General features: G+C 36.4%; 1 protein-coding gene across 1 annotated transcript; it reads left to right on the plus strand.

The window, feature by feature from the left end:
• The first annotated feature begins 3,780 nt into the window (after positions 1–3,780).
• On the plus strand, positions 3,781–7,555 carry LOC120144012 (nuclear/nucleolar GTPase 2-like). The gene is made up of 11 exons (XM_039158187.1): positions 3,781–4,068; positions 4,351–4,484; positions 4,611–4,740; positions 4,838–4,998; positions 5,316–5,417; positions 5,540–5,644; positions 5,975–6,103; positions 6,480–6,620; positions 6,736–6,836; positions 6,992–7,049; positions 7,172–7,555. Exons 1-11 carry the CDS (start codon positions 3,840–3,842, stop codon positions 7,526–7,528), a joined length of 1,647 nt encoding a protein of 548 aa, XP_039014118.1. The 5' UTR covers positions 3,781–3,839; the 3' UTR covers positions 7,529–7,555.
• Positions 7,556–13,331: the final 5,776 nt, after the last annotated feature.

Here is a 13,331-nt window from a genome sequence, read left to right on the forward strand (position 1 = left end):
TATGATTGTAGTTTTTAAAATTTTTTCTAACAAAGTTGGATTTTGAATTTTCTCCATTTTCAAAACGTTTTGTTCCAACTTAATCAAAAGAAGTTTTAAGATCATCAATTTTCTTTTGATGATCATCATTGACCTTTGAAAGTAAATTTTGCAAATCCAAAATTTTCTTTTCAAACTCTTCTAGTTTGATTTGCAAATCTTTGATTTTACTTTCAAGATCGTTGTTGGTTTTGGATATGAGTTTATTTTCATTTTTCAATTTTGAAACATCATTTTTATATTTTAAAAAATAATTTCTCATAATCCGTAGCCAACCCATTATATTCCTCTAATAACTCATCATAGGATAAATCATCAAAATGAGATGAGTTAGAGGTTACCTTAGAATCTTCCCCGAATGCCATCAAGCATAAGTTTGCTACTTCTTGTTCCTCTTCATCGGAACCTTCTTCATCGCTCCATGTAGCCACATGAGCCTTGTGCTTATTCTTTGATTGACCCTTTCTCTTTAGTTGTGGGAAATCATATTTGACATGCCCCGACTTTTTGCATTCATAACAAATGATCGAGTCCTTCTCTTTTGGTTCATTTTTTAGGCCTTCATTTCGTTTAAATTTTCTTCCTCGGTAAGGTCTCATCATTTTTCTGAAACGTTTGGCAAACAATGCCATTTCCTCGTCATCGTCATCTTCATCCAAATCACTCTCATTTTTTTTGTGGATTTGAGAGCAACTCCAATGTTTTTCTTCTTCTCCTTCTCCTTTGGTGTCTCTTCAATCTTATCAAGGTCCACCTCATCTTCAAGCATCATTTCATGAGTGAGGAGTGAACCGATTAGCTCTTCAAGAGTTAAGGATGTTAAATCCTTAGACTCGATGATTGCTGTCTTCTTTGATTGCCATGATTTTGGGAGGGAGTAGACTAACTTCCTCACAAGCTTTTCATTTGAAATGATCTGTCCATATGATTTGAGACCATTGACAATCGTTGAGAATCTATCCGTCATAGCTTTGATATCTTCATTTGGTTTCATCCTGAAATTTTCATAACTATGCGTTAGAATACTAATTTTATATTTCTTTACCTCATCGGTACCTTCATGAGTGACTTGAAGTTTGTACCATATTTCTTTGGCGGTTGTACAAGATGAAACTTTTCCGTATTCATCTAGTCCAAGAGCACAAAATATGATATGGATGGCTTTGGAGTTGAGCTGGAACATTTTTGTCTTTCCTTCACTCCATAATCTTGGATGAGTGAAAGGCTTGAAGTATCCTTCTTCTACGACATTCCATGCTCCCATGTCACTTGCTTGAATGAAGTACATCATCCTATTTTTCCAATAGGCATAATTAGCCCCATTGAAGAAAGGAGGCTTATTGACGGGCATCGAATCGAGACTTGAGTCGAAGTTTGAAGTAGAGGCCATTGATGACTTTGATTATCGGTATAACTCTTTCCGAATCGACTCAAGAGGCGATTAAACCTTCAAATGAGTTAGGCTCTGATGCCAATTGTTGAGTTAATCGATTGACTAAATCGGCAAAGAGGGGGGTGAATTGGCAATAAAAATTTTGGTGGAAGCTTTTGCAGAAAATTGGAAGAAATAACACAGCGATTTAGAGTGGTTCGACTTTCTTAACCAAAGTCTACGTCCACTACATTAGCTATCCACACTAAGGATTTTCCACAAATTCACTAATTTGTCTTTCTTTTGAGGACAAAGAGTAACCTTACAAACCCTCAAGAATTATACCCCAAATTCTTGAGAACACTCTCTCCCAAAGAGAACAATACAAATTTGCAAATTTACAAGGAAATCCTCACAAGGTAGATTGTTTGCATAATTCTAGAACAAAGAAAAGAACACTCAAGAATGAATACAATTGAGCACAATAAGTGTTCTTGAAAGCAAAATGAATATTGAATGAAAAATAGGCTTGAAATGCTCAAACTTGAGGTTTGATGCTTTCTCTTTGATTCTCTCTTGATTCTAGTTGCTTGATGTTTCTTGTTATTGATAAATGGCTTCTAAGCTTGCTTAAATACACCTTGAATCACTTTTGAACGTTGGGGATCATTAATAAAGATAATATAGCCGTTTTAATGTGAAATCAATTAATAAAATAGTTTGGAGCGTGTGGAGAATCGGTACCCCTTAAGGGGAATCGGTTCCCTTAGTGTAAAATTCAAATATTTCGACCGTTAAACAGGGGGAATCGGTACCCCCTGGGGGGTATCGGTTCCCTCCGAGCATACTGGAATTCTCAGAGCCAAACCATTCAGGGGGAATCGGTTCCCCCTTGGGGGGAATCGGTTCCCTCTGAGCAATCTGGAATTTTTGGCTTTGAGATGGTTCGAAATATTTTGTAAAATAATTTTGAAATTATTTTAAGATTAAAACTTAATTTTACACTTGAGTAAGGATTAAAAATGACATTTAAAATATTTGGAGTATTATTTTGATATTCGAATAATTATATCGAATATACTTAGAAAATCTTTTTGGAAAATCTTAAAATTCATTTAACTTAATTTGTTATATTGAAATATCAAAATGTTTTCAACGTATCATAAAACTATGAAACAACACTGAATCAAACAAAAACCCAGAAATCATCATCATCTGAAAAAACCGAACCCAAGAAAGATAGTTGGCTTGCCTTCCATTTCGCAATAAAAAAACAAACAATGGAGGCATGAACATGGAGGACCACTTTCCCAATAAAAAACTAAACATGCAGTCCCCGCCACTCATATACCCTACAAAATGCAATCCCCACCGATGATATATGCATCAAAATTGTGATTTTCACCTTCGATTAATTACTGGAAACTCAAATAATAGATGCACAAACCCAAATATATACCCTTTCGTGCAAAACCCAATTCGAAAAAAATAACCATAGAAGATTTTCACATCAATTTGTACGGTTATTAACAACCCACAAGTTAGAAAACCCAAATATTTAACAAATGATTAGATACAAAGACATAAACCAAAACATTTAACCAAACCCATTAATCCTAAACAAACCCAAATATTCAAGGTTTTTCTTTAAAAACTAAACTTACATTCTATTGCATTTGAGATGGAGAGATTGAAAGGGGAAAAGATTCAGAATTTGTTCTTTTCGAATTTGATAGAGATGAAATTGAAAGGGGATATGAAATTAGGGTTTTAGATCGATTTGAATTTGGAGATATTTGGGTTTAGGGAGAAAATCAGTTTAAAGATCTTCTGAGATATTTGAAATGTGTTTCATTTTATTTAATTAAACTGAAGATTTAATATGGGTTAAATAAGCTTTTGTTTCATTATATAATTGAATAGTATGCTTGGCCTGGTGGCAAGGGCAATCCTATATCATGCCTTTGCCCCAGGTTTGAATCATCTTTTACGCAAGTAGCAGCCTTTAATTTATTCTTGCCAATACGCACTAATAGGAGAGTGACACATGTCACTCTCTTATTGGTGCAAAATTCTAATTAAAATTAATTTTTTAAATAAAAAAATTGTTGACGTGTCAATTCCACGTCAAGATATATTAGTGACGTAGATCATCGTTATCCACCTATGCTTACTTAGTCAGCTAGAGTCGTTGATCATCAGTTGACTAACGATTTTTATCTAATGAGAATACTTTTTGACCCAAAATAAAATGTGAAAATGTCAAATGCTAAAAATAAAAATGATTTGAGCACAATTGCATATATAACGCTAAAGGTATTTGTTTGTATTATATATAATTCCTTTTACCCTAAAATCCTTCTTTCCGCCTGCTTTCACCCATTTTCTGGGCAGCCAAACACACTAAACCCCAGAGAAATCTTGTAGAATGACGAAGAACAAGGAGAGGAAAGTGAACGTCTTGGGTAAACCTAAGCACTCGCTAGACGTGAACCGAAGCGATGGCAAGAACAATTCGAGAACCGCCGCCACGGTTCGCCGTCTCAAGATGTACAACACACGGCCCAGACGTGACACTAAAGGGAAAATCTTGAGCAATGAGTTTCAGTCTAAAGAACTGCCAAATACACGTATCCAGCCCGATCGTCGCTGGTTCGGTAAGCTAAAAAATTCACCCTTTTTTGGTTCTGATTAGATCCAATTTAGCTGTTAATTTCTGGGTTATTTGTTTCTAGAAGTTGGAAATATTCACAGATTATGTTTTTGAATAATTTAAAATTGTGTAAATTGTTTGTGTATTTTTTATCAAATAAAACTAATAAGAATAATAAAACATATAACGAAAGAGCTATAACTGAATTTTTAATTTCTTTCAGTAAGCTTGAATTTTGTCTGCTGTTTGAAGCTACAATTTTGTCATTGTACCTTCGTTTTTGCAGGGAATACCCGAGTTGTGAATAAAAAAGAGCTAGAAATTTTTCGAGAAGAGCTCCAAAGCCGGATGTCAAGCAATTACAATGTAATTTTGAAGGAGAAGAAACTGCCGTTATCTCTCTTAAAGGACCATGCAAAGGTATGAATTCTTGGGAAGTGAATCCTTTTGGCATTTGGATTTGATTTTGTAATTTGCTTTGACATTAGAATTTAAAACCAAACCTCTGATTCTGTTGTATTTTTATTGCAATGTATGTGTATGAAGCAAGCTAGAGCTCATCTTCTCGACACAGAGACTTTTGAGGATGCATTTGGACCTAAGAGAAAGAGGAAGCGCCCAAAGCTCCTAGCTGTGGATTATGAATCTATAGTGAAGAAAGCAGATGGCTCTCAAGGTAAACTATTGGTATTACTATTTTTCTCCCAACTTCTATAGGAATTTAATATTGAAGCTTCTATATGTATTTCACATTTTGTTTTATCAAACTGCAGACGCATTGGAGCAGAAGTATGGTGCCTGTACTTCTACAGAAGCAGGTGAGGTAGATGGATTCCGTGACCTTGTTCAGCATACTATGTTTGAGAAGGGTCAAAGCAAGCGGATATGGGGGGAACTCTACAAAGTCATTGACTCATCAGACGTTGTTGTCCAGGTCAGTCTATGTCGATGCTCTATTTATTAGACTTTGATCTCTGTAGAACAGAATAACTTGCATTGTCTAATTATTCTATAAATCTTTGTATGACAGTAATGTTTCCTGTTCTTGCTTGCTACTTCTAGTTAATTGACTGGAGCATGTCAAACACTTTACAAGTAGACCTGAAAATAAAGATATTATCCTTTAAAAATTTCCAATGTATCTTTGCTAGACAATGCTTAACTTCTGTCCCGAATTTTTAAGAGGAAACAATAGTAAACTAGTAATCAATGGTTTTACTTTCATTTCTTTTTTAATTTTTTGCATTACAGGTGTTGGATGCTAGGGATCCACAAGGTACAAGATGTCGTCATTTGGAAAGGCATTTGAAAGAGCATTGCACGCATAAACACATGATTCTTCTGTTAAACAAGGTTAGTTTCATTTTCATGTGGAAGTTTTTCTAAGATTGTTGTTATCGTTGCTATTATTATTATTTTACTCCATGACATTTTCTGTAAAACTGCTTGTAAACTCTGCTAATGCCTATTTTCAGTGTGATCTGGTTCCTGCTTGGGCTACAAAAGGGTGGCTTAGAGTTCTATCCAAAGAATATCCAACCCTAGCATTCCATGCAAGTGTTAACAAGTCTTTTGGAAAGGTACCTCTCATTCATTTTATGACGTAGTTGGGTCTAAAATGTCTATGGTTAAAGTGTTCACACCTTCATCGCCTTTGGTTCCTTAGAGGATATAGTATATTGTGCCACTAATTTGCAACATAATCCTCCCCTCCACCACGTCTGGCATCGAATGCCCTAACCTCTAATCAGGACATAAAATTCTGGTACCTTCTGTTATTTCACAATCAATTGCATCTGTAACATCTTTAATTCTGTTGTTTTACTGTTTTTGGTATATTTGGTTCGACATTTATTCATTTTTAGATTTTTGTTTTGGAATTTTAATCAAATTTTGTTTCCCAAATGTAGGATTCTCTTTTATCAGTACTAAGACAATTTGCCCGTTTAAAAAGTGACAAGCAAGCAATATCTGTTGGATTTGTTGGTTACCCCTACGTTGGCAAGTCTTCAGTTATCAACACACTCCGCACTAAAAATGTGAAGTTTTTGTTCTCCTTTTTCATTATTTTATTTCATGCACTTTTACTTTATGCTCTTCTAATCCAGTATTATGGTAATATATTAAAGTGGGATGCACTTGTGTGTTCCTATACTTCTGATAGTTCCTGACTTCTTACTGTGACCTGCCCCTTTCCTAACCTATAACGTTTATCATGTTTTCTATTTTGGTACATTGAGAACCTTATACTTGCAGGTATTAATGTTTAAGTTTTTTTTTCTTTTTGGTACTCATAGAAGGATGGCTTGTAATGTGGCACTGGGGTGTAAATAATGTTATCCTATATTTGGTTTATTTGTCTTGGTATATATGATGCTTTAGTTCTGGTCTTTTTTTTTCTTCAATTTTATGAAGGTTTGCAAGGTTGCTCTGATCCCAGGGGAGACTAAGGTGTGGCAGTACATAACACTCACTAAAAGGATTTACTTAATCGACTGCCCTGGGGTTGTTTACCAGAACAGTGACTCAGAAACAGATATCATGCTGAAGGGTGTGGTATGGTCTTTATGTCTAAATGCTGTCAACGCTTTGTTTTTTCATTTATGTTCAATGTTTTCTGGTGTATTATGCATAATATTTAAAGATCAGACCGAACTCTTGGTTTTTCTAGGTACGTGTCACGAACCTAGAGTATACTGCTGAGCACATTGGAGAAGTTTTAAGGCGTGTCAAAAAGGAGCACTTGGAAAGAGCATACAAGATAAAAGATTGGTAAGCTACTTTGTGGTCCATCATCTCCAAAGATCCTTAAGATAGCTCCTATTTTTGTTTGTTTGTTTGTTTGGTCCATTTGTTACTCTTAAATTATATAATCATATAGCAATGAAAGAGTTCATTTATTAAATTTATCATTTTGCTGCTGTCAGGGAAGATGAAAATGACTTCCTGGTCCAGCTGTGCCAGTCAACTGGTAAACTTTTGAGGGTAAGTTTTAGCCTTAAGGTTAAGCCTCATTTAGTATTAACAATAGTATATGAAGCGAGATTAAATTACATGCTGAGAAGTGTTGATATTCAAGTTTGTTATCATAAATGGCTTATGTATAGGGTGGAGAACCTGATTTGACGACTGGAGCAAAGATGATACTTCATGACTGGCAGAGAGGTAGAATATCTTTCTTTGTTCCTCCTCCGAAACAAGAAGCTGCTGATTCTTCAGAGGAGCCCACCGTGCCTGGTATAGATAAGGATGCTGTGGCTGATAATAATCAGGCCGATGCTGCACTTAAAGCCATTGCAAATGTAATGCTGTTCCTGCAGCAGAAAAACGTACCTGTTAAGACGGATCTCTTCAGCGACAATGAACTCACCGGTGAGGCAACAAACGAGGTTCCTGTTGATATGGCTGGTGAAGTTGAAGCCTCTGATGATGAGACTGGAGCCAGTAGCTCAGATGAAGAGTAGACTTTGTTTCTGGAAAGAGTTCAAATGCTCGGTTTTTGGTAGTCGGTTGTATTTTATGTTGAATATGTTTCTTAATTTGAAAGATATTTTGACTGAATTCAATTTTGTTTTGTTTTTTGTAATTCAAGAAAAAAAATATCTGAATATTGATTATGATTTATGATAATTTGTTTTATCTCGATAAAGAATATGCATTTGAAGATCAATAATGATTCTAGAGTTGTGATACTCTGGTGGTCTGATATCCTCATCAGTGTAGTTTTACGTATCTTTAAAATGTCATTAAAACTGTCATATTTAATTTGGTTGATTTATTTTATTACTACATTTGTGGTACTTTTGAATAAAATCATAATCATATATTAGTTGGTATAAAAAAACTTTCGGATATATATATATATATATATCTGTACAAGGGAATTAGATAAATTTATCCGTAAGTGGCACTAAATCAGGACTTGGGCTTGTTTGATTTTGTGTTTTCAAGCTCGAGTGTATCTTGATTTTGTGTTATTTTATATTGAATGTAATACCTTTTTATCATAATGAAATCATAGAATAAAAATGTTATATTTTAATATCAATTATTAGTTTTATTGAGTTACTTCATTGGTAAAAGATAGTATTGTACTTTGTAGAGGTTTTGGGTTTGAATTGTACTTTCTAGAGGTTGGAATAGTTGTCTCTAAGGTGAGTGTGCGCTCATTGTCCTTATTTTTTTTTTTACAAAGTGTGATTGTTGTGTTAATAGGGCTAGTTCTACTTCTCCAAGCATCCATATCCAGCTGGAGGAGTCTTTGAATTTCGGTCGTCGGGTCGGGTGAGCAAGCATGAAGAGGTCCGTCGATGCCATTTGACTGAGATGGGCCAACACATCACCCTCGCCATTGGCTTCTCGGTGAGTGTGTGTGATCGTGACGCTCCATTGACATTGGAGGGCTTCAGGAATTCTGTTTACTAGCGCTACTTCGTACGTCGGGTTAAGGGAGGAGAGAAGCCTAACGGCTTCGGTCATATTCGTCTCAACTTCGATTTGCCTGAAGCTTCAGTTCCAGGCGATGTTCAAGCCATCCAGAATGACCTATAATTATGCATGCGGATTGAGCAGAGACCAAAGCTACGAAGGTAACTAAACAACCAAACACTATTCGAGTTTTAGAAAATGCCACTTCCCACCACCTCCATCATGGAGTGGTTCACGCCTTTGTCTGTGTTCAATTTGGCCGCTCTGGGGTTGGGGGCTTCCACACTTGATTCCTTGTCGGACGATTGACAATAGAGAGAGTGGAATCAGTTCTCGCTCGGATGGATTGAGCCCATGAGCGCATAGAGTGAATGATGGATAATGTGGATTAGATTTCTTCGTTAAACACAAAACTGTAGCGTTGCTTCCATAGCCTCCACAACAAGAGTCCAAAGAGGTGCCTCTAATAATGAGCTTCGCCTGCCACCCTTGCAAAGGTTTTAAGATTAGTTTTGCGCTAATCATTAAGTGCAATGGAAAAAAAAACTCGTTGTTAAGTATTGTGCAATGATCAGCGTCCACACTATAACAGTCTCTTCGCTATTCCAGCACACCAGACAACCAGGATCCGTCGTGAGCTCACGTCTAGCCCTTTTTCAAGTTACTCGTTAAGCGATTACGGAGAATTAACCAAATAAAGTTCCTAACATGTTGAGGGCCATTAAAACTCCAAGCCATGTTCTAGAGTTGGTCTATCTCATTCCATTGGTCATGCTGCATCGCATAATAAGCTGACTTGATCGTACAAATTCCAGATTTCTCTCATCGCTAAGTAGGTTGGTCGGTAGCTGATGCGATGTAAGGGGGAGGAATGGCTATGATCTCGCGAACCACATTGTTGTCTACGAGATGCTTTAACTTAGTCATGTCCCAACTGCCGATATTGGTAGTAAGTTCGCTGAGGGGAAAATCAGGTATTTAGGTCTGGTTATAGGCCGTCCGATTAGCTAATGGATTCATCCTGGGAATCCAAGCATCGATTTAGAAGTTTTTACTCTTTCTGTCACTAACTGACGACAAATATTTATTCTAATGAAACCCTAAACTTTAGTTAAAAACCTCCAAACAAAAGAGCAAATCTTAGCGCCTAGTTGATCAAGAAGTGATTTCTTGATTTTGTACTTAGAACGATAAAGTTTGACTCAAAGGACATCAAGTTGTATCAAAAAATTATAACCCTATTTGATCAAAACATCGTTCTGGTCCCAGAGAGGACGAAGCCCTAAACGCTCAGACTAATGGGTTGACAACATGAGTCTCATTTGAAAAGGGTCAGTTTGAGAGAATCACTAAACCTACCTCATATGAAACGATGAGCAATGGCCTCGATTTTCTCACAAACTCTATAATATCCTAATATAATCCGACTCGAAGATCATGATCATGATGTCACACGAGACCACCGAAGTGGCTAACTAAAAAAATTTCTTTAAAAAAACTGTACAACACTATAAGAAATCCATCCCAAGCAAAATAGAATAAAACGGTGATAAATATATGTTTACAAAATATGGGGACCTTCCGAATCATCCAAAAATAAACATAATGAATTTAAAATCAAAATAGAGCGTTTATACTACTAAACCTACCATAATAAAAAAAAATAAAGTGTTTAGTGCTTACTAACCTCACTTCCACTTCCAACGCCCGCCTTTACGTGGGACCCGATTTTGTCTCCTTTGTTTCATTCTTTAAAAAAGGCCCGGCTCAGGCCTACTATGAGCCAATATAAAAACCTTTGATAGACTATAGGCCAGGCTCAGGCCTACAAAATTCATCGTAGGCCAGGCTCAGGCCTACTAAAGCCTGGCCTGGCCTGGCCTATTCCCACCCCTACCTTGTCTCCTATGAACCTAGCACGGAAACATATTCCGAACGCTGAGTTTACGAGCTCAATGCCTCACTAATTACTGTACTATACTACATGCATTCACTAAATGCACATGCTAGCGGCACAAGTATAAAGACATGAAAAATACAATTCTAATATGATGATGTAGGCATCATGGTGCGGCTGTGGGTTCTACATCTCGGAGCTCACACACCCCTCTAGCCTATCTAAAATACCCTTGGGTATTTTCAGTGAGATCTGGAGCTACATTGAAAATGTACACCCGTCTAACTTACTCCATCGAGTCTTGGGGCATTTGTGCCCAATTAGCGGCTAAAGTTCCTTGGCATTGACTAGGATATCTAACTGACTGTCATACTCTGCTAAAGAGACTCGGGTGTCTTACTTGTTTCTTGGGCATCAAACAAGGCTAGTTTTATGTTGTCCTAACTGTTACTATTTCTAGTTATTATGAGTTTATTATTGTTCTCACTTATAGTTTTATTTGCTGATATTATGATTTATTGAGTCCCTAAAGTTTAATCCCTTAATAATTGGATTACTTAACCAGAACTGTCCGCTGGTACCGATACTGGCCTTTTAATATTGGTACTAAACCCTAAGTATCGATACCCACCTTTGGTTATCGATACACATTGACTATTATATACTGATTTGGAAGGGAAGTATCGATACTTGTGATTGAGTATCGATACTGTTATGAGTATCGATGCCGAAATTAGGTTTGATGTTTGAGAAAATATCTCAATATCGATACCCCTATGTAGGGTATCGATACTCTCATGAGTAAAGGTACTAAAATTATCTACTGGAATCTACTAAGTGAACTCGGTATCGATACCACTCTATGAGTATCGATACCCTATCTACATTATCGATACACATTGAAGGAGTATCGATACTTTTGTCCCCAAAATCCCTTTTGTTTTTAACATCTGAAGAACAATATCGGTATTGTTCCTCCAGTACTAATACTCGTGCCTAGAAATGCCCTATTTTGGGCATAAAAATTGCTAATTTTCTACCCTAAACATCCTAATGAGATTCCCAGCTATTATTAAAGTCTTATGTATGAATATATGGGTCGTAAAGAGTCCATAAACATGTTGGAAAACACTGATTTCTGAATTCTACCATGAACATGCTTCATAACTCATGCAACCTACCAAAACTCACCTATTGATCTGCATGTGGTAGAGTTGAGTTAGAAGTGAGTTACCTGATGTCCTAAGCTGTTGAGAACTCCCAAAGACTCAACCAAGGGTTAACTTCTAATTTCCTTTAACCTTGGAGCTTTCTCTCACTTCTCTCATAAAGTAAAACCAACTTATAGATTACTAACATTGTTTAAAAGCTTAGAAAGGAATTTAGAACATCTCTTAAAGCTTAAATCTTTCAAAAACTAGTTGGTTTGCTATGGTTTTCGAACCTCCCCCCACTAAACTGTTGTTTTGGGAACCATGATGGAAATAAGAGATTGAAGGCTTGAATTGAAGCCTTAGAGTTAGAGGTTATGATTCTTACCTTGGTTTGAATAGATTGTGATTGTTAGAGATAAAGTTCGCACCTTTGAGAAAGTTACAAAGGAATATGAGAGGGTTTTCAAGGAAGAATAAGACAAAGAGAATTGTGAAAAAGAGAAATGAGAGTGCATACGTGAGATCACACTTTCTTAATGGGTTTTCAACTTTTTCTTTGAAATTTGGTAAAATTATTTCCTTGGCCCTCCTAAATATGGTTGAAACTAAAAAATACACCTCTTTACAACATTTGGGCCTACCATAAGCCCAAATCTCTTCAAACTTAGGTCAAGGTTTCTTGCAAGCTAAAGTGTTTATTTAAATTATCTCTCAAGTTAACTTGAAACTACTAACCCATAATTTAGGGTATTACAAACTCCTTTAAGAATCCCCACAGTTTGCATGAAGTAATTGGAAATAGATAAGAGGATCGATTTGGCCAGAGTCACTTGACCAACCAAGGATAACTTTGATGTCATCCAATTATTTAGCTTACCTTAGACTTTTTCTATAATGAATTGGAATGTACTCTTAGTAACTATGTTATGAAAGAAGGGCATGCTCAAATTCTTCCCTAAGTTAGTGGAATGTTGAAAACCTAAAGAGAAGCATATGGAATTCACAGTTTCATCATTGACGTTCGAGGAGAAAAAGACTTTAGTCTTATTTGAGTTGACTTGGCGCCCTGAGAATATGCTGAACTACTCCAGGGTAGCTTGGACAATGTTGGCTTGACTAGTAGTCACCTTGCACAACAATAAGAGGTCATCGGTAAAGAATAAATAGAATAAGGGAGGACTATCATGAGTGAGAACCATGGATTTAGTTGATATTGTGACCCAACCGTTACATGCAAAGCAAAAACAAATACAAGGAGAACGGGCAACCTTGACGAGTGCCTCTGGTAGGTTTAAACTCTTCAGAGAGAATCATTACAGAGAATTTGCATGCTGAAGGAATCTACTGAATCTATGATGGTATGATGTAACTGCACCTGACATCCCATATCCATAAGGGAACCAGAGAGAAAGTCTTAGGCCGCACGATCATAGGTCTTCTCAAGTCTTAGGCCGCACGATCATAGGTCTTCTCAAGGTCAACTTTCACAACATCCAATGAATTTTCCATTTCTTCCTTTGTATAGAGTGGATAATTTCCTAGGCAATGAGGATATTATCTGTTATGCTATGACTGACAATAAATTTAGCTTAATAGTAGCAATGATTTTTAGGAAAATGGTCTTAAAATAATTTGCGATAATCTTCATGACCAATTTGTAGAGGATGATTTAGAGGTTGATGGGTCGAAAGTTAGCTAAAGACTCAAGATTAAAAGTTTTAAGAATGAGGACGAGAAGAGCTTTGTTAAGTTCTGGGTCAATGTCACTGTTGAAGACACCTTTAACCC

The sequence above is a fragment of the Hibiscus syriacus genome, unplaced genomic scaffold (assembly GCF_006381635.1).
Source record: "Hibiscus syriacus cultivar Baekdansim isolate YM2019G1 unplaced genomic scaffold, ASM638163v2 tig00110865_pilon, whole genome shotgun sequence".
NCBI lineage: Eukaryota > Viridiplantae > Streptophyta > Magnoliopsida > Malvales > Malvaceae > Hibiscus > Hibiscus syriacus.

Bases quoted from the DNA above. Each gene is read 5' to 3' on its own strand.
- LOC120144012 (XM_039158187.1), top strand. From the start codon at position 3,840: ATGACGAAGAACAAGGAGAGGAAAGTGAACGTCTTGGGTAAACCTAAG. The intron at 5,418-5,539 runs GTTAGTTTCATT...GCCTATTTTCAG, and splicing joins TGATTCTTCTGTTAAACAAG to TGTGATCTGGTTCCTGCTTG. The intron at 6,621-6,735 runs GTATGGTCTTTA...TGGTTTTTCTAG, and splicing joins ATATCATGCTGAAGGGTGTG to GTACGTGTCACGAACCTAGA.